This window comes from Corvus hawaiiensis, chromosome 1, assembly GCF_020740725.1.
Source record: "Corvus hawaiiensis isolate bCorHaw1 chromosome 1, bCorHaw1.pri.cur, whole genome shotgun sequence".
In the NCBI taxonomy this organism is placed as follows: domain Eukaryota; kingdom Metazoa; phylum Chordata; class Aves; order Passeriformes; family Corvidae; genus Corvus; species Corvus hawaiiensis.
Window position 1 is genome coordinate 44,916,826 of NC_063213.1, and position 27,101 is coordinate 44,943,926.

The 27,101-nt window shown below is 42.2% G+C and overlaps 1 protein-coding gene across 1 annotated transcript; it reads right to left on the bottom strand.

Annotated features, from left to right (window-relative positions):
- Positions 1-26,980, bottom strand: PLEKHA8 (pleckstrin homology domain containing A8). The gene is made up of 14 exons (XM_048302599.1): positions 26,886-26,980; positions 16,754-16,870; positions 15,959-16,114; positions 14,132-14,256; positions 11,890-12,048; positions 10,948-10,988; positions 10,099-10,256; positions 7,425-7,584; positions 6,932-7,017; positions 6,238-6,296; positions 4,844-4,974; positions 4,274-4,344; positions 2,949-3,010; positions 1-2,046 (listed from the first exon to the last, which is right to left on the bottom strand). Exons 1-14 carry the CDS (start codon positions 26,923-26,925, stop codon positions 1,849-1,851), a joined length of 1,563 nt encoding a protein of 520 aa, XP_048158556.1. The 5' UTR covers positions 26,926-26,980; the 3' UTR covers positions 1-1,848.
- Between the last annotated feature and the right edge of the window lie 121 nt (positions 26,981-27,101).

Sequence of the window (27,101 nt, forward strand, 5' to 3'; positions counted from 1 at the left end):
TTGTTCAGCCTGGAGGAGACTGAGGGGAGACCTCACTGTGGTCTTCAACATCCTCACAAGGGGAAGCAGAGGGGGCAAGTACTGACCTCTTCACGCTCATGTCAGGACTCAAGGAAAATGGCATGAAGCTGAGTCAGGGAAGTTTAGGTTGGATACCAGGTAAAAGTTATTCACCCAGAGGGTGATTGGACACTGGAACAGGCTCCCCAGGGAAATGGTCACAGCACCGAGCCTGTCTGAGTTCAAGTAGCTTTTGGACAATGGTCTCAGGCACATGGTGGGATTCTTGGGGTGTCCTGTGCAGGGTCAGGAGTTTGGCTTGATGATCCTGATCCCTTGGGTCCCTTCCAACACAGCTATTCTATGATTCTATGAAATGTCTAATTAGAGTCCTGCTATCTTTCTTCACACAGTAAGTCTGATGTTGGGCTTTTCTTCATGTGTCATATATGTTTCTCAAAGGTCACAATGCTAGGCCCTTTAGAAAGGATCAAGTATTCAGTGTGCAGAGGCTCCTGTCACAGAGCAATGCAGGGCAGCAGGTCTGTAGTACATTCATTTTACTGACAACATTGGTTTTAGCCTAGAAAAAGCCAGCACTACTTCTGTGAGTATGGCAACACTGCTTTCTGTATTTAGGAAAACTTACTAGTTCTAAGTACCTCACTAGCACAGTCTTCTCCCCTCCTGCACACGAGTTAAACTCAGCTCTTTGTACAAAGCCATCTGAAGCCCTAGGTCCACATAGAAACCTGCTTATGCCTTGAATGGGAGTCAGTAATTCACAGACAGCCTTCTGGTATTCAACACAACTAGAAATTTTGTCTCTAACCATATCATTAGCTAAAAGGACTTCTTTATTATTTTTAATAGGAGGAATGTTAAGGAACACATTTTTATCTGTATCACCAAAATGGGAAAAAGGGCAAATCTTACTTTCTTAATTTTCAGTCACTTCTAAATAGCTTCAAAAGTCGAGATTTGTAATTGGTCCAATGTGTAACAGCTCCATCACAAATTCTAGCTTCCCCTACACTTTACTCATTTCACGTCCATTTTCACGAAGTTTCTGCCTATAATGACAGTCTAGGAAGGATTTTAATGGTATCTGCTTTTCACATATTGGGAGCTGGTCAGGGAACACAGCATCCTGTTTCAAAGGCTAGACCTTGGGGCCACTCAGACCACCAGCCACATACACCTGTGGTGAAGATCTCTGTAATATTTGGATTAAAATATTTATTTAATTTAATAAATATTTATGTAATGCAAATACATTAACTATTTGCATTTAAAGAGCTTCAACCCAAACTGAGGGACAAACTCACTGCGTTATAAGCTGGTGTTTAGCTGTCCTTCTCTTCTGCTACCAGGGTAACAATAACTCTCATTATCCTCCTACACCATGGCAGGGAGTGGGCACAGGGAATGGGAGAGTCAGAGCCATCAGCACCTGCCTGGGTGCCATGCTGATGACCCAACAGCTCTGCTGCACGAACAAGTCTCTCCTCAGCAGAGGCCAAATTCTCCTTGGCAGCAAAGGCCAAATTCTGCTCTGTTACTTCTATGAGGTGAAGAGAAGAGGAGGTGCACAGGCAGAAGAGAAACAGTCAGAAACATTAATCACAGACATAGTTATGACCCAAAGAGAGACAGTACCTCCACATTTAAATGCAACACAAGGGTAATGAAAAGATAAAAATCACACATACCCTTCCTCCAAAACACTCAACACCCTTCCCACTCGAAAAGATACAACGAACAGAAACAATGTCCCAAAACCAAAATGGAAGAAATCTTTGTTAATAGACACAGTCCCTGAATTTTTAAGATGTGGTCTTGCTGTAGTCATACCACCTCATCTGACTCCAAACCATGTACTTCATAGAGAGTGTCCAAGATATTTAGCTGCTTTTCCATGGCTGGTAAGTAAATGTTGAGGTCCCTCTGCATTCCTTTGTAAAATGTTTCTTCCTGAGGATCGCACTCATCTACAGACAGAGCTGCCACAAAATCTTCATACGTTGGAGCTGCCCTTAAAGCTAACTGGGAGAGGAAAAAAAGCTTTTAGATTTACAACACAGAACGGAAAAACGAAACCAACTAAAGCCATGAAAAGCTTCTAAGACTTCCCTCTTTGCACTTAGACCACAAAGCTTTAATTTAGTCACGCGTACATGCCTATGTTGAGAATTTTAACTAAAAGGGAGGCTAACTTCTTTCATGTTTGTTATTATTTTTGTTTAACACATCTTCAGAGATGCCTGACTTTTAGAAAGGGTCAGTGTATCATATTTTGTATAAATATATTGAGTACATCAGAAATTAATTAAATACAAACCCCAAATGAAGTATAGTTTGTTAGAGGAGCTCCCAACCCAGCATTACACACCATCACCAAATTCTCAGCATGCTCTTTAGAAAGCTCTCTCCAACATTTCTGCTTCTCTCAGTCAAAGCCATGATTGCCTGGATGAGGTTTTCCTTTCTCCTTCTGTAATTTCAGTGATAATTTTCCAATGATAGACACAAGGGGGAGCTGCCAGACTGGATGAAAAATTTCCTCTAGCCAGTATATTCTGCTTCAACTCCTGCACACTCTGTGCTAAACCTCTCAATCATATTCAAAGAGAGATCAATCTTCAAAAAAGAAACATCAAATCCTCATTTCTTCATTTAATAACCCTGCAAGACTGTGCTCAAAAGCACATAATTAAGAAATTGAGCATGCAAATGCAATCTGTCTGTTTCATCTCTAGAAAGCGGGCTCCACCCTAAAAGTCCAGTACTAAACATAGTGAAAACCACAATCCTCGCTTTGAAAATAAGGTCTGGCAAAGGAATCTACTCATTTTAATGCTTAGAATTTTAACACAATTTATTAACTACAACATAACATCACACGAGCAAGACCCCCAGCTCTATCAGCAGCCAAGATAAATACTTACCGCAAAGACCCCGCGGACAACCCACCCATGGTGCTGCCGTAATGTCTTTCCATAAGCATTGTCTTAAAGGAAAAAAAAAAATTAAAAATCAAGAGAGAGATGTATGGCAGTTTTAAGTTTGCATCAGAAAGAGAACTCAGAGCTTAGAAATGACTATTCAAGGCATATTCTTGCCACTCAACAAAAATAATGGCTGTTTCTGAGTACCAAAGTTATGACTGAAAGGAGATGACAGATTTGGGATTTCTGCACTGGGGTCTCAGCTCCGCTGTCAAATCTCCTTCAACTCATCCACAGCAAGTAAGTGTTCTAACAGACAGGAAGGCAAATGTAAAGTCTAAGAAAATACTGTATGGAGTGAAACTCCAACAGTAAACCAAAGCTGCACTGGTGGTACAGATATGGAAGAGCTTTCCAGGGGAAGAAAGGGAATGAAAAAGCAGAAAAAGCCAGCAGCATAACTGCTGCAGACACAGAGCAATTCAAGGAGTAATTCAGTGCTGAAGCCTTCAGACTCAGAAGGTGAAATAAATGCCTTGACCTTCCATGGTGTTTAACACCCATATCTGGTAGCAGTGTATTTACAGTCTCACTTCCAAGAGCTGCTACATACTTCAGTGTAGTAGCTCTTTTTACTAATCCTATAAGGCAACTGCTTCACTGTGCATAAGAAGCTAAAAGAAAAAGCTTTAAAAAAAGCTGTTTTGAAGTCGGTTTAAAAGATTATTATAACATTAGACTGCATGCATATAGAGAGAGGGTCTTGCTCAGGAGTAACTAAGTCAAGTCTAAGGGAGGCTTGTACTTTGTTTTGTACTTGCTGTGGCCAATAGGCTGATAAAGCATCAGAAATCGTGTACTTGGAAAAAATCCTTCTCTGTAACAACCTCCCTTCTAATTGATGCAGGCAACTCACAGCCATATTGGCAAAGAGGTGATTTCTAAGAATGATGGTAAATCACACAAGGAATTAGAAAACTAACAAAACAGCAATTATTCATTTGGAAGCACTCCCACTGCAAACCAGTAGAAAAATTTGAATGAGTCAAAGCACTGGTTTCCCTAAGATGTGACTGTCTCCTCTGCCAAAAATATGTCAATTAAAGGAATCTTTATTTGCTAAAAAATCAACATTTACCAATTATCTAGTAACCCATCTCAAGGCAGCCATTTTAAACAGCTGCAGTTTTCAAAAATGTTACATCTTAGAGATCACTTTCATCATCAGTCACTGAAGAAAAGAAGACACAGGTTCTAAACAAGGAGGAAAGTAGCCAAGTATGTAAATTTAGAAGCACATGAAGAATGAAGCAATTGACACTTACTCAGAGCTGTTTGGATATTCTTTTCCCCATTCTTCACTTCTGTCAAAAACCCTTTCAAGAACTTTAAGCCTCTGCCGGGATGAACCCATGAAATAAAAAGAAACCATGTTTATAAGAAAGTAACTCCAAGTGTAACAAAGCCCCCAAAGTTGCAATGCAACTCCGAAGTGCAGTAAAACTCAGAATTAAGGAGCCAATTTCAATCTGAACAAAATTGCAGCCACCTCCTCCAGCCTCTCTCCCAGTCCAAGGGAAAAACACTTTGCTAAACATTTCTGCTGCAGCTTGAAATCATCTGCTTGATGCCCTAGCCCAGTAGGATCCGTCAGCCATTCATTGTAACTTCACTCTTACGGGAAAAAGGCTTGCCTGTAATGGTTTTTTCAGGCCTTTTGGCAAAGCTGCAGTGATACAACCACAGACAGCACATCAGTGTTGAACCTGGCCAGTTTGGATTGATGTAGCCCGTGGAAAGCAACCAGTCTGCTCCATGTACATAAGCATGCACTGGTGAAAGGCCCCACATTGCACCAGCGGTTCACAGGGCAGGCAGATACACGAGGCCATTACCTTTTCAGCCACAGGAGAGCCTCTGTAGCAGAGTTTCTAACTTGTGCTACACCTGCATTCACTTCATGGAGCACGATCTTCTGAAGGGTATCAAACTCTTCTTTGTTGGTTATAAATTTCTGGTTTATTTTCTGGAAAGAATATAATAGGCAGAGCTTTAGGCTTTTAAGACTAAACACGGGCCTGTCCTATAAATACCACCCATTTACCAGGACTCTTCCCTGCTAAGAGATACTACAGATTCCCAAGGATGTCATACTCTCCCCATGGCACAGCTGCTCTGACATGCTGGGCATGCCGTCCCAGGGCACACTGCAGACACATCTGGCTAACACAACCAAAATAAAGCAGCTCAGTCAAAAATTTACATGGGACCTACCCTTTCTGTCCAAAATGCTTGAGGTTCACCTGACATCTTCCCCACTGGAGGAAAGGAGTTAACTCAAACTGCTCTTCAAGCAAAGTCCCATTTGCCCAGAGCTTCAACTACAAGCAAAATTACCTTCTGACTGCTGCAAACTCTCAATCACACTTAGCAGTGCTCAGCATGCCTATGGTTTTAATTTATTCCCAAGTTTCTATACACAACTCCTCACACAAACAAGAGAGACAATACATAAGGGGCAGACAAATAGATTTTTCTTCTACATTAAAGGAGTAGCTGTCACTCAACACTAAATATTCTATGTTTTAGTTTTTTAAATAGCATTCTTTTCTCTTGCTATTTTCAGTCTTCCAGTGGATACCTTCTATAAGGTAAGCAACCAAACAAATCTGATTGTATACAATGTTCCTTAGCATGCACTCAGAAGATATGTTTTGCTTTTTTTTTCCTTGAAAGAAAATGCTACAAAAAGTCTCGCTACAAATATATTTTGTCTCATAGCCAGTATTTCAAAGGTTCTTGAAGGTTCTTCAGAAGGTTCTTGAAGCTGGAAGAACTTCCAGAACAAGAACCAAGCCTGCATGGTCTGCCCCAGTCTGCTGAGAAACTGCTTCTTAAAGCATTAATTTCCTCCTACTTGGCTGAGCAAAGCGGTTTTTCCCTCACCCCTCCATTTGTTTTACAGCTTAAAGTCAACATTGCTAACATAACATCATGACTTATACAGCTCAGAATCAAATTCATATTCATTAGGTGTAACAGATGTTTTTACCTGGCACTCAACCAAGTATTTTTTAAGTTTGGACACAACTGGATTTATTAAACACAGCACGTACTGTCAGAACAGAATTAGGGGCATTTCAGTGCTTTAATCTGACAGATGGTAACATTATCAAATATTAAATAGCCTTCCAGTATTGACTCCTACCACAAAGATTCTTGAGCACTAGTGTCTAAAGAGAGTATTTTGTTTAAAAACCAAAAATTAGTGCTAGAAACAAGTTGTTACCTTGATGTTGCCTACAAAATCCATTTTAACTGGAGCAAAAACAGTTGGTCCCAGCTTGTCTAGGGAAAAATAAAAGGCCATATTTTAAAATTGTGTCTTTTTCCAGTTCTCATGTTTTAGTAAAAATTAATTTCATTTACTCATTTAACAATCCTTCTAAATGGCAGGAGAATACTAAGTGAATGACAAAATGTTTTTCTCTGGTGTAGAACCAGTTCACCCCGGTTGCTACAACTGTTAAAATACTCTGACCTACAGTTCAGAAGTCTTCAAAAGGCTGCATGCTCACAGAGACATCATATCTACTAGATGCAGGGGTCAAGCTGGTGGGGGGCTGTGCTAGCTGGAGATCAAAGTCTTTGGAAACATCAAATAGAGAGTACAGCTGATGGTGTGCTGTCAGCTGTACTAGCCTGTAAGGCATCTATGCTGCTCTTTGGAGGGAGAGAAATTGTTGCTCCATACAGACGCCTACACTAGCAAACAGCTTATATGTGGGTCCCATCTAAATGAGAGTGATCCTCTTTAAAGCAAAGGGGTAAGAAACATATTCTGGTACTAGACAAACTGATTCTGCTGATACTGGTTCTACTATATCACTTAAGTGAAGAAACAAGTTTTCCAACCCAACTGCTCCAATTTTGCTTGCTGCTAGCAGCCATCAAAAGAAGTCAGAAGAAAAGAAGCTGCTTACCCAGAACGGGCACAATTGCATAACACGACTCCAGGAACTCCTCTGTTGGTATGCCCTCCTCCTCCCGAAGTTCAATATCACTGAACCTGGTGTCCAGGACAAGCAGAAAATATTGTTACCTCAACAATTCCTTTTGTGTAGCTTCTAAAAGCAAAATTAGATTTCCTGTCCAAGTCATTTGCATAGAGATAAAATTTATAGACATGAAACCACCAACATGGCTTTTGTTTCACTATGTTAAAATAACTGACTGCAGAGAACATATATTGGGTGGTGTGCAAGCAAGGCCTGCAATTACAAACAAGGAAAAATCTCACACTTCACTCTGTACAGCTAATTTTACAAAAGATATCTTCTTCCAATTACTGTGCTGTAGGCAGTCCTGTTAAATAATCTCAGTAAATACAGCTTTACAGACAGAAAAGTCTTAAAAATAAGTCAATTAAAGGCTTAACAAAGTTTCAATAATACTTTTAATTGAAAACTGTACTACCTATTGCTCATGACACTGAAGAAGGTAGGATAATCATTTTCATTTCTTTCTTCCTCACACAGAGTTAATCCACTTAAAGAATTTGTTTCCAACTGCAGCAACTTGTGGGCGCCACAACTTTCTACAGTTTGGAGCTTGTCCTCTCCATTGTCTTTAATGTCTAACATTTATAGGAAACAAAAGAAAAACAAAAAAAGAAAACAGTTACATACACATATTATTACTCCTTTTCATCAAGATGCCTTTCTGTTTGAAGGAAGGCACTTGGATATCTGGATAGTGCAAGTTTAAAAGCATCCCTGCCTGCACCGCTACTCTCACCACAGGTTTGGTAGGTGCTCAGACCACATTTCAATCAGTCACCCCCCATTTCTTTTAATCAGACAGACCAAGCACCATGCTGCAGTACAGGTGAGCCCACACAACCTCAGCAAGGACAGTCTTGTGAGAAAGAACACTACTGAAAAAGAGATTTGGTGCAGCAGGGAGCAGACTCATCTCCCTGACAGGAAGATTACTTCTCACATGCTTGTCACTTTCCCAGTATTGTTGAAGTGCCACAGTGCCTTTTCAGAAGGAAAGGAATAATAGCAACATGTTTGCTTCTTGTGATAGGTACGCAAACTGGCTGCTTAGATGGACACTTGTATGGTATCAAAGGCTGCTATGCTCTCCTTGATTTCTATGAATATCTTTAAAGTTTCCCAGAAAAATGTCCAGGTGCCTCTTCCCCACTGTGGCCTATTTTATTTCTTTTTGGGGCCAAGTACATCTGATTCACATACAGCACAAGGAAGACAAAGGACAGACAAAATCTTTCATATACATCCCATACATGGTAAGACCTTCTGACCTCATGGAGAACTTCAGAGAACAAGTCAAGAAGCAAAAATGATTCACAGCATCTGCATCATACAAGCCATAGCTACAGGACACCTGGCTGCCAGACTGTCAAACTAGCATCCAAGATTTCCCAGGGAACCTGTCTTTCCAGGAAAGGAATACTTTCAAGTGTCAGTGAGGATTAGAGAGAGACCTGAAGCAGAACTGAGCTTCTGGCTGAAAGGATCAAGCTGCAAGGAGCTCTCTTCCTCCAAGTGACAACTGAAAGCAGGCTTGAAGCAGTCCCTATTAGTTGCAAAACCACTGAACAAACCTGGTGCTGGGTGAAAAAAGAACCCCACATATCCAGACCAGCCATTCTCCTCAAGGCAGAATAAAAATAGCCTCAGACATCACTGACATTCACAAGCAAAGTGTCTCTGCCAAGAAATGATAAAGGTTTGAGCGATGTCACTGATCTGTCCTCTACCAAGCCATACAGGCTGGGGAGTAGAGAAACAGCCCAAGTCTGCAGTGACTCCACAGGAGTGCTATGCAAAAACCCTGGGTCCTCTGAAATTTCAAACTCAAACACTGTAAGCTCTAAATGACAGGGAAATTTGCTATGGGACTTAAGTGCTTAAGCACTTTTAAAGGCTGACTGCTGGTAATGAAGGGGAGAGGGAGGGAAAAGTATCTTTTTAAAGTATTTCTTTATAAAGAGGGCAGAGCTCTTGGGGTCAGAGGGAGCACCCATCAGCAAAAAAAAGCCCATGGGCTGCCTGGGTCAGCCCAGTCTACATGGGTGGCCCAGCACATCCTAACTGCACCCCATACTGACAGCAAACCTCTGCAGCTCAAATGTGTGTACCCAACAGGGGGTAGCCTTTTCTCTTCTGGGCACAGGAACCACAGTAGCTAAACAACACCAACAACTTGACTAGAATTAGTACGATGTCCTTGCTTTAGTGCTGTTTTATTGAGGTATTATGCTAAATGGTGACATGTGTGTGTTTCTCTGCAGGGACTTACCACACTACATAGTACCAACCACAAAAAGGGGAAAAATTCCAAAGGGAACCCATAAGGGCAAAATCACTACCATCATTAACTTGGGCTTAAAATCTTCTGCTGACTCACTGACTGCACATTTATGTTTTGGAATAACAGCCAGGCAGAGAAAGCCACTGTTCAAGGATAGTAAAGTCCATTCAACAGGATGAGCAAAAATCACATTACATGAATAGTTATCCAAATTAAGTTCAGTAGCCCTTAACAATATAACTACATGGGAGAGAATTTTATACTGAATTAGTTCAACAGTATTTTACTGAAGTCACATACAAATCAGTTTCCCTCTATTGCTAATGTAAAGGAAGAACTAAGATGCTTTCTAGGATACTCTTAGCTGCAGAAAAAGAGGTAATTTTCTGTAAACATTGTCAGAGCAATAGAGAGTGACTAAAAGTTCAAGCCCTCCCAGACAGGCACACAAAGCTTCCATGGCCCCTTCTGACACTGCAGCCCTACACACCAGCAGGGAATAACATGTCTGCCCACAGTGCAAGGAGAGCCCAAGCTCTGCCAGGCTGCTTTGTTACACACGCCAATCTGCACCTGGAGGGCCAAAACAGAATCTTTGATTTCCTTCTCCATTCAGTCCCAAGTTAGCCATCCACAAAGGCAGCAGGAGTTATGCTGAGAAAACTTGCAAGGGGCACGTATCAGACTAAACGACTGATAATCCCTCTCCTGGGAATCAGGGATCAGCAGTCTCACAAGGAGCCTATACCTTCCCTAATTTACACCTATAGAAAAATCATCCTGGATAAAACACTGTACATATACTTACCTGCCAAATCCTCTGCTACATGATCTTCAACATAAACATCACCACTCCCCTCATTTGTTTCCAAGTTTAAACATTCCATACTTTTAATAACCGTTTGCTCTTGATGGTTAATTTCTGCTTTTACACAGCCATTTTCACAGGGGTTCAATTCCACCTGCCTGAAGAGAGGGAAAGAATAATAGTTAGTGCATAAAGCATTGCTTGGTAAGCTTCTTCCTGTGAACACACAAATAACACGAGAAAATGGTTGACAGAAGTTATAGGCTGTCACAGGCAAAATTACTTGTCTAAAATAATAACAAGAATGAGGCAGCTTTTTGCAGCAAAGAGGATTAAAGACTCAACCTCAGCTTGCAGAGTTCAAGTACATTTACAATGATCTTTATTAAAAAGGTACATAACCAAAAAAATATTATAACAGATAAGAAAATCACAGGCAGGTATTGTAACTTGTAGAATATCCCCTCATTAGTACTTGAAAATATACATCCTTGCCACCTACTCCACGAATCAGTCTGCTCACCACCAGTGATTTTTATGAGCTTACGGAGTGGAATCTAAAATGCAGGAAGGAGCACTGAAGTGGGAGAGAGTTGGCTGGTGATTGAGCAGTAAGACACCAAGTGGACTGCAGAGAAAAATGACAGGGGAGGGCTGATATGGAAGAGACATGAAGTGGGGTGAGCCACATCCTTTTTGTTTCACCTGTTTCACCTGCTTCCAAGCAGGCAGCTCAGAGCAATACAATTCTGCCTGCATCCAGTAACAGTATAGAGTAACAATGAGGAAAAAACAGACACCACCAAATGCAGATTAGAAAGAGATTGACAGTAAAGACTTCTGTCATACCTTTCTGTTGAGGTGTGACTGGACAAGACAGAGTGCTTTACCTAAAAGATATGGATGGGGGAGAATATTCTTTAAAGCAAGAAGACCATCACACTTCTCAAACTTCACATTTTATTAAACACAAGTTGGAGTCAGCAAAAAACCCCTCACTAATTCTCTGACCTGGAGGCAGTATATAGACAAATGTGAAAATGATGCTACATTATTACACCATTACAATATTGTAAAGAAACAAAGAAATAGGAAAAGAAAGAAAATCAGATTTCTTTCGAAAGCTAGCTAGCAAGTGTCAAGTGAGACACCACACAGCATACGGAAAAGAAACAAAGCAGTGAGTTTCCTTCGCAATGTTTTCTTTACTGAATAAAAAAATATTGAAAAATCCAGAAGAAACATGAGGCTAGGTATCAGGTATGGTGAAGCAATCTCATTTCTCAGATGCAGTCATGCATCTACCTTCCAACATAGACCTTAACTTCCCGTTTGCCAGAGATGCTCCAGTTTTGCATATGTAGTTATGGATCCAGGATTCAAGAAAGTGCCCTTGTCATTAAAAAGCTAAACTTGTCAGCTCCCACTGGCATATTAGCACATATCCAATAATGCTGTAGCTTAGCAGAGTAATAATTGCTGTGAGCTCCCAAAATGGACAAATTTGCTGTAGAGCTAAGGTGTTTTGAAACACCACTGTGTAACTTTCAGGCCCTGAAAGTTAATGTTTAATAACTTTCACCTGTCATTAAAGGTTAAGAGATGGTCACTGCTTATTAAAAAAATGGCCTTAGCTCACTTGCAAACCACAAGAAATAGCAGAGTATGTCCAGTGTAGGACCAGTAGCTATGATATGGGTAAAAAGGCACTACTTCTACAAATGCTACTTTTGACAAAAGGACCCTTTAGCATCCCTGCCAAGGCTGAGAAAAGAAGATACTGGCCATTACCTTGCTCGTTCTGAGAACTGCTAAATTTGGGGATCCAGGTGGGGTCTGATGCAACAACTCAGAAGTGAAGGCAGTATTTGCAATCTGCATACATTCTTCAAGAGTCTTCAGGAAAGTGTCACAGGTTGATTTCAACAGAGCTCCCATATCAATCTCACTCTGTGAGAAGAAATCAATTGGAAGAAATGGACTCACCACAGAAGATCAATTTGGAGCAACAAATGTTGCAAAGCCCAGAGCTGCTACAGTTGTGATTTCTGGTTAACATGAATTAAAATTCAGTGTGTCAGCTGCTCAGAGAACTGGCATCACACATTACTGTGGCTGTGTCCCCTTGCAGTATTACCACTGACTCTCCGTACAACAAGCTTAGTATGCTTGTGTTTTGAAATCAATGCCTCTTAGTTACTTATCTTATTGGTGTTAGAACTGTATGAAATACTAAGCCTGGATGTATTCAACAACGGCATTCCAGGAAACACCACTGACAGGAGAAATGAAAAGTAAACAAATTAAATAGATGCAGAATGATCTGCAGATAATCATCTCCAAAAACCCCATGAACAAAAAATTACTGCACATTACAAAAACGCAGAATGAAGTATGACATTGCCACTCTGCAAAGTGAGTTATTGATGCTGAAACACTTTTAGCAATAAATCTTTGCAGTTAAATGCTAGTAAGGTCAGGGAAAGAGAGTCTTGCCTCAGATGCATGAAATATGAGCAGGATAAACACCACATTACAGGTCAACACCTGTGAGCTGCAAGTTCTAACAGTGCCTTTTAGTCATTCTAGAAGCCAGAAGCCTAGTCACATCAGGCTTCTGCACTGTCTTTTAATTCACCTTAAAAAGTTTATCAAGTATTGTCTTGGGGTGACCTTATGATGTGTATCCCATATCGCTGCCTATGTCCAGAAATTAATTTTTGTGCCTTTCTATGCCTCTAAACTGAGCCTGAAAGGGGGAAGGAAAAAACTGAGCAAAACTTTCTCAAAGCAGTTTGCAGCTCGTTCAAGGTTACAAAAAGATAGCAGGTTTTTTTTTTCCCTAGCTGGGGCAGGGGAGGGAGGAAGCACCCGGCTCGTTTTTTCCCAGTCAGTTTTTGGCCAGTTTTTGCTTCTTCTTGCTCTCCGGAGAGAGACTGAGAGTTGGACTTTGGATTTCCTTCTCTGGAATTCCGGATTTTTCCCCTTTTCTACTGGACTGCTTGATTGCTGTAACATCAGAGCACATCGGGAGGACTTTCCACCGGGCACAGAGGGCCTGGCCCCGGCCCGAGCCCCAGCTCCGAGGAGACCAAAGGGAGGACTCGAACACTTCCCCAGGTTTTTTCCTCTACCGCGAAAGATTTTACCATCTAACATTATTTTCCTTCCCATGTGTTTGTTAAATAAATAGTTTTATCTTCTTCACTTTCCTTCGAGGAAAATTTATTTTTTCCCGAACCTGGTGGGGGAGGGGTGGTTGTGCCTTCTCTCAGAGGATATATATATTTCTAAATTTGCCCAAACTGGAACAAGTATCTTTACAGAGATGGCTTGGACATACAAATGATTAACCATCAGGTGTTTTGCCTGCTTGTTCTGCACCTGAGCATCCATCTCTCCAGTGGGAGGCATCCCAGAACTCCACACCAGCTTCTCTAGCAATGGAAGCACATCCCTCTTCACACATTTCTCTCTCAAAGCAAGGAGCAGATCATTGTCTTTAGGAAGTCCCTCTTAAATGAGGCTTCTTTGGTCGATCTGCAAGGTTTGAAACTTTAACTTAAGAGAGGCTAACCAAGCAGTTCTTTATATCAGTTTTGCTCTTTTTTTGTGGTCTGCATAATCTCTTGACCTTTTGAGGGTTTTGGATGTGTTTTGCTGAGCAGGATATTAATGACTCAGAGGCAGAAAAATGTACACTTCTTGCAAGTTATCTTTTTATAAAAGATCTGCTTTTTTGGATCCACTGTAAACACATGATCGCCTACAGAGGTGTTACTGTCTAGATCACAGATACCAGATCTCATCTCACTACTTGCTAGCCCAACAAAGGGCAAGTTATTTGCAACAATACAGTAATACTTCATTTAAACAAGAACTGTTGTGTGAGTACTTTACTTCCCCCTCAAGTTCTCTGCAGAAGGAGGTTGCAACATTAAGTAGCTATAAGTGAATACTACATTGGCTACCCAGAAAAGTTCACCAGCTTAAGACTTTACAGATGTGGTCTACAGGAAAAATAGAGCTGTACCTCTGGTTCTGACACACCACAAATGCTGGCTTCCTTTGTTTTATGCACTTGCTGAACAAGGAGGTTACAGTACAGTCTAAGTTCAGACATTTTAGTCTTCAAGGCTTCTGTGTTTTCAGTGAACTCTGAAAGTGAAACAAAAGAAAAGTTAAATTTACTGTATCCAATGCAAGGCAAGTACACAACATTTGGTCTTAGCAGGCCTTTTAAACAGGACAAAAGCCCTACATATAATATTCTTTGTTTTCACAAAGTAGTTTAAGGTGCAAGCCATATCATTGTTTATACAGGGTTCTAGGTAGAAAACATTAGACATAAAACATGCATTCTGTCCAACAAGAAAGGGATTAATTTAATACAGATATCCCTGAATCACAGAATGCATAAGGTTGGAAGACACCTTTGGAGAGCAGCCAGTCCTTCTCCCCTGTTTAAAGGAGGGTCAGCAAATTACTCAGGTCTAGTCAGGTTTTGAACAATGCCAACAATGGAGATTCCACAACCTCTCTGGGCAGGCTTTCAGTGCTCCCTCATCTTCACAACATAAACAAAAATTTTGTTTATGTTTCAATGGAGTGGTTTATATTAAAAGTCATGCATATTTTCTCTTGTTCATTCACTGAGAAGACTCTGGCCTCATCTTTTTTATGCTCTCTCACTAGGTATTTCCTTTAATCATCTTAGCAGCCCTTTGTTGGACTCGCTCCAATATGTCCATATGTTTCTTGTACTGAGAAACAGAGTGCAGGACTGAGAAGACTAATCCAGATAAGACTAATGGTCAATCTGAGATTTTTCAGAAGTAATGTTTTGGATATTAGAGTCCCTGAATTATAAAATAAATTGTCTGTTAATAAGACTGATGTGGTTTAGCTCTGCAAATACATCAGTAGCTTCTCACCCTGTGTTACTGTATGTCTCTTTACAGATGTAACTTTGTGCTGCTTCTAAGCACTGCACATCAGATCCTCACTTGGTGAAGGACTCTACAGTAGCATCTTCTGCTCAGTTCTGCCTCAGTTTGAACCAGTAGATGCAAAGCCTGGTGATGACACACATAAGGCTAAGAGGAGAAGCAAATCCTCACCTCAGGGAAAGGAAGTGCTCGCCACCCCCTGCATTTGCTCAGGACATTAATAATTTGCTATTTTCCCATTTTCTGTATAGTCATTGTGCTGAGGTTACACAGGGTTAAGGCACAATGATCTGTGACTAATGCCACACTTGTAAGCAAGAGGGGCTTTCACTGGGGAGAAAGGGAGATTGCTGGTAAAAGCAAAGAACTGAATTCATTTTCATAGCCTGACCATGATCAGATTTAAGTTTCTGAATACTAATATATAGATTTGGAACCCAGTGCAAACCTTTTCTTAATTGCTGAGGCATTCTCAAAGTGCAGAAGACAGCCCAATTAGAACATGGAAGGAAAGGGTGTGAGGAACCCCAAAGCTTAAGAGACCCTGGTGTGAGAGGCTGGGTCGTCATATTTAGACAGTTGTAGAAGGTGGGGGTCTTACATTCTTGTACAGTCTGCATCACAGTGACCCCTAGCCAGGGCCTATTTACTCACTGTACTTACAGAAGCCATCAGCACATGGTTTTCAAATGACTTTTGTATAGTATATTTTAAGAAAAAGCCAAAGTTTTCAACTTTCTGTCCTGAGAATTAATACCTGAGATTTCTAGTTAATGTTCCCACATGGGAACATAAGCTTTTAGCAGCACCAGAGACCTGAAGCACAGGTTGGACACGGAAGTTGTGTGTACATGGGAAAGCATGGGGAAATACAAAGCAAAGAGTATATGCCAGCAAAAGGGTGTTCTTGCCTTTTTCCTTCTGTGTCCTGCTGTCAGTCAGACAGGCTTTGGCAGTTCCTAGTGCAACCAGCCACTTTTGCCTTTCAACTGCATTTCTTGCCTTCAGATAGAAGTACTGCTCCCCTGGGATAATCAGGTCCATTCGTGTGTTATCTGCAGGATGAACTGAAAGAAACATAGACTTCAGACCAGCTCCCGGGCCCTTCCCAGCCCAAACAACCATCTCAACAGATGTGTTAGGTGGCAGGTCAAACAGTAATGAAAAAAGAATCTATGGTCCCAACTTCCCTCACTGCCATTTTATGACTTCTCTTCTGAGTTCAGAATGGGCAGGACACACATATGTACAGCTATGAAAGACAGTTTTGTGATCAGTATAATCTGAGAGTCTTTATGGAAAGGGCATCCTCTTCTGGCAAGCCTCTCTTTCAGGCTTCCAGCCCTTAACTGAACCTCAAAAATGTGGCAATATAACTCAGCAGACCAAGTACTGAAGTTTATCATTCATCTTCCTAGCTTCATGTTTGTGCTTATGAGGAGTCATTTGAAGCTGTGCGATGTTCCACCACAGCTCATGAAAAACAGCGACCCACCTGCACGTAGAATACCCATGATATTAGAGGCTTGCAGTTCTCTCAACATTTTCAAAATACTATGAAATAAAAACTGGCATATACATCAAGTTACTGCAGATACATACCAGAGAAATCAAGCTGCCAAATAGCTCATCACCTGAAATCTCATCTTGAATGCAACATTACTGGACAAACTTCATGCAGCTGAGTGTTACTGTATCTTAGTTACCTTGAATTTCACAAACAGCCATTTGGATGCTTCCCTTGCAACCCTTCCAGGCATCTTCCTGAGAGTCGTAATAGGACAGGATGCCACCACAGAGAAGGAACCACCGAGGCTGCCAGCCTGAAAAACAAAACTGCATTTCTCAGTTATGCCTCTTCCTGCAATTCCATCACCTCTCTCACTTGGGACTTGCTGCAAATATGGCCCCAAAGATTCTCAGTCCCCCTGGAAAACTAAACTCTTTGACGAAGTAAGATTTTTGGACAGACTTGGATGTTGTGTACCATAACCCCTGCTTGCTGGCACCTACATGTCTGTTCTGCACACAGCTGGACACCACAGTGTGTGTCTTGAGGTGCCATATGTCATTTTCAGCAGTTTTGCTAACACAGCATCACTGACTCACTCTCTCTTCCAAAACCACCTTCTCAGTTCACCACCCCTCAACTCCTTCCATCACTCCTCAACCCACCTCTTCACTCTTCCCCAAAGCCACCGCTGCTGTTTTGCCTTACAAGTCTTCCTCCCTGGGCTAGCCAGGTTATCTTGAAAAATAATGGGTAAGAATGTCCAAAAAATCAACAGGAGGGAACAGAGGCAGATCTGTTGATTTCTGAATGTTCTGAATACCATCTTTCAGTGAAGCAGCTTTCAGCAGCTCTTGAAACTCCTTGTGCTGCCCACATAAAACATAGTCTTGAGTTCCTGTACGTCTGGATACCTTCCCAGAGAATAACCCAAACACAAGGCTAGACCTACACCAGTAGTTCTGGGTACACTTTTGTCCACTCTGCTGCCCAACTTCAGAAGTAAAGTACCCTTTCTTGTTTTCTACTTTTGGAAGCACTACAGCAGTATGAAAAGATAAAACCAAACACGACCTGACAACCGCCATTTATGTCGAATTAAAAACTACAAGCTCATTAACTTAAGAAGAAATGAGGCAGCAACGTCACTGGAGGAAAGCAGCTTTCATTACTGAGCTGCAACAAGCTTCCCTGGCCAGGTCCAATGGATGGACATTCTGACACTCCCACATTGAGCCAGCAAACCATCTCTGGAAAGAACACTTGGACAAGACCATGTGAGCCACATGGCTCCTAGATATTTTGGCAGAGGGTCCTCACTTCTGCTGTCCCATGCGCCAGGGCTCTGTCAACCAGCACTGTGCTGCAGGAGCCCAGGCTGGGCTTGGACTGACATCACGTTGGAGGAATGACAGCACCTTTCCAGCTAGGAACTGGTTCCTTAGGCTACTGCTGAAACCAAACACAACACAGTTTAAGGTTAGAAAGGCCTAAAGCCTCAGGCTAACAGCAGGAGTATGGTCTGGCTTGCCACCTTTTTTTTTTTTCTTAAAAGCAATACCACTGCATTCAGTCCAACCCGGTTTATAGATTGCTGAACCTTGTGTGGTGGCTGGAAAACAAATTAAACATAAAGATTATTTCATACCCTTCCAGATTTCTTCCATTACTTCCTAGAAGAATATAAAAACATCAAAAATCAAAAGTATTCTCAACACTTCTCTACTTCATAGGAAGGGGGGGGGGAAATGACAAGAATGAGAATTTAAAAAAAAAAAAAAATCAGCAAGACTAGTTTTTATTTGTCTTGCCTCCCAAATAAAGAAATTATTCTAAAAGTCACTATTGATATGTGGGAATTCACAAAAAAAGGAAGTGATTGTTCAGCAGAGAGAAGCAGTTAATTGCTTCAGACACTCAATGGCACAGAACCAATTCTTTAAATAATGCACAGCGCCACAGTCAATACAAGCCTCTAATTCAGTCTGGAGATCCTGCTGCTGCGCATGAATCATTTCAGCCATGGTCCTACAGCTTACAACTGCAGCTGATGCCCAACCAAATTGTATCCCATCAATCAAAGGCTGTGCAATCAATTAGCCAGCATACAAATCACTCTGCCTCCATCACTTTGGAGGTAGGTTAAAAATATGTAATGAGTCAATATATTTTGCTGAGACTTTTATTTGGTTGGTTTTTTTGGTTCTGGGTCTTGGGTTTTTCTGTGGGGAACAGAACTATCTGTATTCCTTTGCAGAAGCCAACTCTTCTTTAATTATTACATATGTATTAAAAAGACTGTGATAGACAATTTTACCTATGACAACACATTTTCAGAACAGGATTGTTACACTAATAAACACACATTTTTGTAAAAGGAAAACAATTCAAAAAAATACAGCAAGGTTCTGTCAGAAGATGCACTAACCACCTGGTACTCACTGAGTCAGCAGCCATGGGAAGGTTATCCTAAACAACCAGCTAAAAATAGCATGTGGCTGACAAATCATGGCCACTGCTCAGGGACATAACCTTTAATTACAGGAGCTTCACTTTAAGTGAAGAATGGAAAGAAAAAAAACCCAAAACAAAAACCAAAGCAGCAAAAATAGATACTTAGGCACTTCCAAGAATACAAGTCTTGGGTTATTTTCCTCCCATAAATTGTCATTGGAATATTGTAATTTTTGGAACAGAGCATTCAGACTTCACCTGATATGGAAAGGTAAAGCTGAACCGTTTAAGGTCTTACTTGTGCCAGCATTAACACAACTTTGAAGAAGAATTTACAAAATCCATTTTTACTGGTGGTGCCCAGGCAGGAAAAAATACAGCTCGTACTTCCAACATCTCATTTTGGATTCACGGTACCATTAACAGTAAAAATTGACCTTGCTGGGAAAGATATGCATAAAAAAACCCCAATAAAATGTAAAGCATAATAAAAAGTGATCAGTAGCTTAAGGTCTGAGCCATAGAAGAGAGTGAAGATATACCAGACGACTTCACAGGCACCGACCGGAGTAGATATCGCACTCCTGTGGGAAGCTTACAGTTAGTGCCTGCAGTACCTGGAAGATCTATACTGTCCACTACAAAAACAGATATTTAAGCAGTCTGTGCCTGCTAAGGATTTACTATTTCTCCAGAAGCTTCCACAGAAAGAAAGATCTGCCTACTTCCACCATTATACTTCAGGAGATCTGGAGGTAGCTATCACTGAGCAAACTTGACATTTCTTGATAACACAGTTGAAATTTGGACATAATTCAAACTTTAATGTTATACAACTCAGACTCCAGACAGCATTCCTTCCGAAGTGCTAAGCCTGAAGAAAAAACACCCGAACATTTGAAGACATGTAGATCATGTCAGACATCCACAAAGCCAAACCATCTGGGAGAATTACATACTCAAGAAGTCAAATTGATGACCTGGAAAACAAGCTGCAATTAAGAGATGCCAGTTCCAGCTGCATTTCTAAAATGCATAAAGGCCAGACACCCAGGTTTTTATTATTGCCTGCTTTCCATGAGAGTCATGTAACACTTTAAGCTTATTAATTTCTTGAGCTTCAGAACAAGTTTTTGTAAAACTTACGCAATAGATAGTCCTTGGACTTTTTGATCCTAATCCAGACTTTAACTGCAGATATGAGATAATTATGAACTTTCCACATTACAACATCTGTCTAATAGGAGGAGTTAAAGCCTCTATCACCTCCCCATTGCTTATTATAAGGGCATGATCCAAGACTTAGCTGCAGGTGGCAGAGCAGGACAGATCCCTGTTTTTCTGTGCAGGGTCACTAAAATGTCCCAGAGTGGGTGCCCTGACAGTCAGAGCCATCTCACAGTGAGAACAAGCAATATCCATCATATTTCATTGCACCCTGAGCAAACGTAAACTGTGCCATGTGTTCACTGTCCCACCATCTACAGCTTTATCTCCCAAGGGCAAAAGCACCACATCGTCTGCCCAGCACTGTGTCAGCGACTGATAGCAGGACAAGAGCTGCTGAAAACTCAGCTCTAGCAGGGCAAAGACACTGTCAGTCAACCAGGCCTCTAGTCAGGAAAAGCAATTAGCAAGAAAGCACCTTACACAGATCTAACTTGAAACTTTTCCCCTTTTTTCTCATTCAAGAAAAAGAAGTAATACAGTTAAAAGGTTATCTTGACATAAGCATTTTGCACCCAAAACTGGTGCCTACTTTTTCTATACAGCCTCCTAAGGCTACCCAGTATTTTGGGAAGGGTAATCCCAGGTGCTGGAACACATTTTGCAGCCTTAATTCTATAGCAAAACAATCTGACAGGATAAAAATCCAGTGTGTATCCATGAGGGACAGCAGAAAGGCAGACAAGAGTGTGTGACAACCTATGCCTCTTCTCTGAGCTATTACCTGTCACCTAGAGAGCAGCTTCTGGAAAAACCCATATTGCAATTTTACTCTGATTATGTGCATGTTAACAGCAGGAATCAATATCAAAAGCCCCTAAAGGTAATGAAGTTCAAAGATTTAGGACTTTAACAACGATATCACTTTTTAAAGCACTTGTTTGAGGGGCACTAGAGGTTCGAGTGAAAGAAGCAACAGCTGGAACTGGCTTTAACACAATGACTTTCTCCCAAACGATTTTTCTCACAGGGGTTCCATAAAGTCCACTTTTGTTTCAATCACAACTGTCAGGGCAATGTTAGCAGCACTGAAAAAGCATCCTGTCACCACAGGGCAACTGGGTTTGTTTGCAGACGCTTTTATGGCAGTGACCAGCCAAGGCACAGAGAGCACAATGTACCAGCTGTCAGGCATTTTTGAAGGGGACACAGTGAAAGGATGAAGGGCAGAGAGGGGATCGTGGTGGAGGCAGAAGTTCAGTAATACAGGCCACTGCTCAGACACAGTAATTCAAGTCATACAAAGCTCCTGGGAGTTTTCCTCCTCTGTTTATACTTCCCAGCCCCAGCACACAAGCTGCTCCTCTCTCTGACCCCTGGGGTGGTTATCAGGCCAGACTAAGTCAACACAGTGAATTTATGTAAGCAGATACAGATACCACATGATGGTATCTCTTCACCATCAGTCTACCACACCTTTGGTTTCCGTCCTACCCAGCCATTCCTTGTCATCACTTACTCTTTTCAGTGCAGAGGGACTGAATGCAGAGGCACCGGTACTGCAGCATACCTGGCAGAGAATGCTGCACCATGAAGGCTCTGCAGCACTGCTCTAACACTTACAGAGGAGAAAGGGGACACCGATTTCCATTCCTGCAGCCTCATCAAACCTTTCTACTCTGAGCACATCACTCAATTCCAAAACAGCTGGACAAAAGCAAGATTGCTGCATGAAGAAATACAGAGGGAAAGGGAAGAAAACCATGAGAAAGAAGGTCAAATCACACAAAGACAATTAAGCAAAATCCGAAGAGAATTAACTAATCAGTCCCTGAAGTATCCTTCGTGAAAAGTCTCACCCAGCCAGAACTGGCTGAGACTCAGGCATTCATCTAAACCAACACCTGGTCTCTGGGAGCAGCTACAGCCAGTAAGAGAAGGCAGACCATTGCCCTGAAGGCAACAGAAACCTCAGCTGTCTAGGTCCACCTCCGCAAAAGCCAGACTTCTAATTTTATACAATCAGAACTTGGACTATACCCAGAGGCTAAAATGAAGGAGAAAATTATAAAAGGCTTTTTAGAACCAAATCTTTATCTAAGTGTGAAGTTTTCGATTAATTTCTCCATCTCTGGAAACAGAGGACCTTATATCCAGAGCTTGGTATCAGCTGGAAGTATATGAGTCTCTCATCCTAAAACATCAAATTTTTTAAACTCCCAAAACAAAGACTAACTCTAAGCAGTATCATGTGCATCCAGATCCAAGAACTAATGCTTTTTCACATTTTCTTGAGCTCTATCCCCAAATTTACTAAGGAATTCTGAATCATTAGAGACAAGAGTAATTTAAAGTTTTACGTGAAAGCTGAAATTTACTGCTTGGTGTTGGCTCTTGGTATCATGGGATAAACTGAAAAGAATCCAAAGTACAACAATAAACTGAGAGGGGATGATTACATACAGGTAGATGGGGAGAGCTAACTGAAGTATGTGGCACGATGCAGCGTCACTGGTGATGGCATGAAGGTGAGTGTATCATGCCTTGAGGAAGATTAATAACTTAGGGTTAGAATTACCCAGCACAAATAAGTGAATATTTAAATATCAGGAAAAGCTTAGCTTTGTAAAGGAAAGTGATCAAAGCCATTTCATGGGACATGCCACAAATACCAGGCAAGCCAGTGGAAGCAATCACCATTTTTCTTTCTAATGATGAAGCTGCCTTTGAACCCCAAAGCCAAGAGCTGATCCATACCATCTCTTCCAGAGTTAGCAGCAATCCTGCCTGTGGCCAGCAATCCCAAGTAGGCTGTGTGTCTACACGGAAGAGCTGAACTGAACTGAATTTCAGCAGAAAGAAAAGAATCAACTTGAAAGTGCCAAGCTCTCACATGCACCACTGAAGGGACTGATGGGATTCTCCAACTCCATGCTCTGTTTCCCAGAAATAGCTTACTCATTCTACAAACCTGATGAGAAAAAAATCATAGACGCCTTTTACAAGGCAAACTCCAAAGACTAAATCAATTTGTTTTATCAATCAGAAGGTATGCTGCTCAATAAAGAGCACATATTGCAGGTTGAGTTCAGTTGGAGAGTCCCACGGGAAGCAGTTTCCAAGCAGCAAAGAGCAGCCTTCACGTGCAGTTCAGCTCCGCTCCCTCCTTTCTCTATGCTGCAAGCAGCATTCCCCAGCTGGAGATCAGTCACACTATGACACTGCAGCCAGGATCTGGCTTGGATGCTGCCCACACCAGAATGGTTTGTGCTCAGCCAGGACTGCAGGCAGTAGCAGCACAAAAGACCGAGGGGCTATAGGAAAGGCACACGGTGACACTTTCATCATCCCAACTGCTTACTACAGTAAGTGGTACTGAAACAATAGTTACACACCCATCCCCAGCCCCCACAACCATCACCAAACAAAGCTAACATCAGACAGAGACTTCTGGCAAAGGATGAAATCTAGGAATTTTTTAAGATCATGTTACATGCTTTGTCTGTAAGCTCAGCTGAGGCCAACTTACATGCCTGCATGATTGAAGTCACCCTGCTCTGGATTTTGAGGATTAATAATTTGAAGTTTGCGGATGCATTATATATTTGCCCAAGAGAAACAGTGCTGTCTCACTTTACACAACAATGATAATTCTGCTTGCAAAGCTCCCTGCTCCCTCAAGGTTTTAACCAATTTAGTGGGGGAAGCACAGACAAGAGCAATCAAAGGACACACACTGCAAACACAAGATCTCAATGGATTTTCATAGGCTGGAACTGTGTGCATGTCTATCTGATCCAGAGCTGGCATACTTCATGTGAACTCAAACAAAAGTAACACACTGAGAAATCACTATCTGGTGGCCACTGCATTAGGGGAAACAAAAACTCTAAAAATCTCAGTTTTCTAAACTCAGAGATTTCAAGGTGGCACCGGAAACCCTGCATATAGAAACCACAATGTGAATGCAGGATCAACACCAGAGGAAAACCCCTACCTCCAAGCAGAAACCAGGTAATACTGATTTATCCTAATCTATATAAAGCAAACAAGTGCCTTTACTACGAACAAGATAACTTGTTTAAGCAGTAAAGCAAACTAATCTGTCTTTCAATTGGTGGCAATCATGCTGTACTTTCTTTGCCCTTTGCCCACAGAATGCCAAACTCATTTCCTATTGCTGAGACGTTCTTGCTGTCAATAAATACATAATTTGCAACACAGATCTAGCTCCTAGCCCAAGAGCTGGGAGGAAATGGGTTGATGTGGACTTGACCTCTCATGATGGCAATGACATAAGACACTACAAAATCAAAATTCCCAGAAAAGACTCAGTCACCAACAAACTCCCATCAGCTCCTCTCTCACAGCAAGAATGAAAAGCAGTTCTTTTTAACAGTTTTACACTTGTTCTTTGTTGAATGTCCTATGTCTTCTCTGACTGTGAGGGGTCCTCCTCATTCTGAGGAAGAAAGGGCAGAAGTACTGGCAGAGCATGTGTACATCAGCACTGTGTTATTAGCACAGGCACCAACGTACAGAGGTGACACACAAATTCCCTGTTTTTGCGGGCATCATTTACACTATACAGCACCTGATTCATCAACCTTGAGCAACAGGAAAAGCATATTGGGGGCAGAATACTGGCAGAAATACTGTTCTGGACGACCTGTTGAACCTTCTTGCTTTCCTTAATCCCTGAAAGGATGCTTTCCTGTCTCTCACTCTCTGGCTCTTTGTTACTGCTACAACAAACACCACATTCCAGAATGAATATTTTTTTTTTTTTTTTGCATCTCTGCATAAATTTATAACTTAATGGCTTCAGGGCAGGAAGTCTTCCTTTTATGACAAAAGAAAGCACTACTATGCACAGTTAGCTTGCAGAATAGCAAATTTATTGTTCTCAAACACACCACGGGCCTTCTAAACTCTAAGAAAAGGCACAGAGTAACCTTGACTACCACACTTACAAGAAGAGTCAGGTTTCAACAAAGAAATCAGAAAGATGCTTCAATCTTCCATCACAGATTTTCTGTTGACAGCAAAACCACTGATTTCAGCCAGTGCAAATCTTACATATGCAAGGAAAAGAGTTTCCTTCAGTCTGCATTCACTTAGACTGAGGTTTACAAAGTTATCTTTCTTCATGATGGGTCATTTGATTGGAAGTACTTATCAATGTGGCTAGCAAAAGAAAATTTAATTTTGATGAAAAGGGAATACTTCTTAGTCTTCATCTTACCATCAAAACAGAAGTCCAGCTCATCCTACCACAGGCACACTCAGGCATTAAAATGTCAAATGCCAGTCAGTTATCTACAATATGCATTGCTTCCCACAGACACACATTCCCAGGTCTCACGGCACACAACCAAGCACAAGGGTTCCAAAGACACCCCAGCATCTCAGCAATGCAAAGAAAATCATGTAAAACTTTAGATCAACTGAACCATAGGTGTTTTTAGTATGGGGAAAGGACTAATATCACTGCTAGAGTTCTGCAATTCAAATGGAAAAGGCAAGCATGGCTACTCCTACTGCCACAGACTTTATAATTCAAGAGCATTCACAAATAATTAACAACAACAGCAAAAAAAATCCATGCCTATTCACTGAGACCTGACAAATTTTGATTCTCATCTCAGAACACCTACTGCCTAAAGGGGAAAAGTCACAGCAATCTTCCAGCACAGCAATAAATCCAGCCTCGTGCACCACTCCTGCCCCCTCCCATCCCTACCACAGGAATTCAACACTCGCTTGTGCTGCAGCTTTTTCTTTGTTTAATTTTGATTTCCTACATTTTCCCAGCTCACCAGAGGTGCAGCTGTTCCAGTCTCTCTGGAAAAAATTCAAGCAAGGCAGCAGCCCTTACACATACACTATGGAGCAACACTCGCACCTGGCAATGTCAAGGTGGTCGTGGTTACTTTTCTCTGACCTTCAAGTTTCTAAACTGTTCCAACAAACCACAGAGAGGATTGCACCTGGCAAGACCCCGTCCACAACCCCAAATCACACGCCTCTGCCTCACCTGACTCGAAGGCGTCCGGCAGTGAACATCCCATAGGAACACGGGTGGTATCGGATCCTCCCCACCTCTGCAGTGCTTCCGACCCCACCACCTTTAACCTCTGCTGAGCAAACTCTGGCCACACACGGCTGCTTCCAATCTGCCATGAAAATCAAGCCTTCCGTGGCACGGGAACACCCCAAAAATTAAAATGTGGGCCTAGAGCTAGCAGGACAGCCCCCCTCCACCTCTTTTCTTGCCTTGCTATTTTTTTGCACGTCTTTTCATCGAATCCCCCAAATGGGACTGAATGGCAACACCCTTTCCTCCCAGCTTTGGGAATCCCTCGAATCCCCGGCTCGCCTCAGTAAAAGTTCCACGGGGGTGTGTGGAGAACGGGCAGGTTCGCTGTTCGAGCGGTGACCCAGAGCATCCAAACTACCCCAAACCCGAAGCCACGATCTCGGGGAGGGCGAGGAGCGCCCCGGACGGGCGCTGGCACCGGGATAAATGCCGGGCAGTGACAATAAGGCAGCGCCGGGGCTAGTCCCCTGCACGGCGAGGTCAAGAGGCAGCGCTGCCCACACCCAGCAAACACAGTGAACATATGCATGTATGTACTTGTATAAATACATATATGAGAAGATGACGGCGCCCGTCCCGCAGACGCTGAGCACTGGCAGGAACTCACCGCTCAGGTAGTTGGTCCACTTGTACAGCACCCCCTCCATGCCGGCCGGCCCCCGGCCCCATGCAGCGCGGCCGCCCCCCGGCGGGGTCACGCCGCCCGCCGCCGCCCGCGCTCCGCCGCGCCGCCGCCACACAGCGCCATCGCGGGGGGGCGCGCGCCCCGCCCGGCCCGCGCCGCGCCCGCCCCCCGCCGCCGCCGCCGCCGCCACGCTCCCGG

Excerpts from the sequence above, each read along its gene's own strand:
- PLEKHA8 (XM_048302599.1), bottom strand. The coding sequence starts at position 26,925 with ATGGAGGGGGTGCTGTACAAGTGGACCAACTACCTGAGCG. Across the intron at positions 14,257-15,958 it reads CAGGACACAGAAGGAAAAAG|AGTTCACTGAAAACACAGAA; the intron begins GCAAGAACACCC and ends TTTCACTTTCAG. Across the intron at positions 2,047-2,948 it reads TTGTCCGCGGGGTCTTTGCG|TTAGCTTTAAGGGCAGCTCC; the intron begins GTAAGTATTTAT and ends TTCCTCTCCCAG.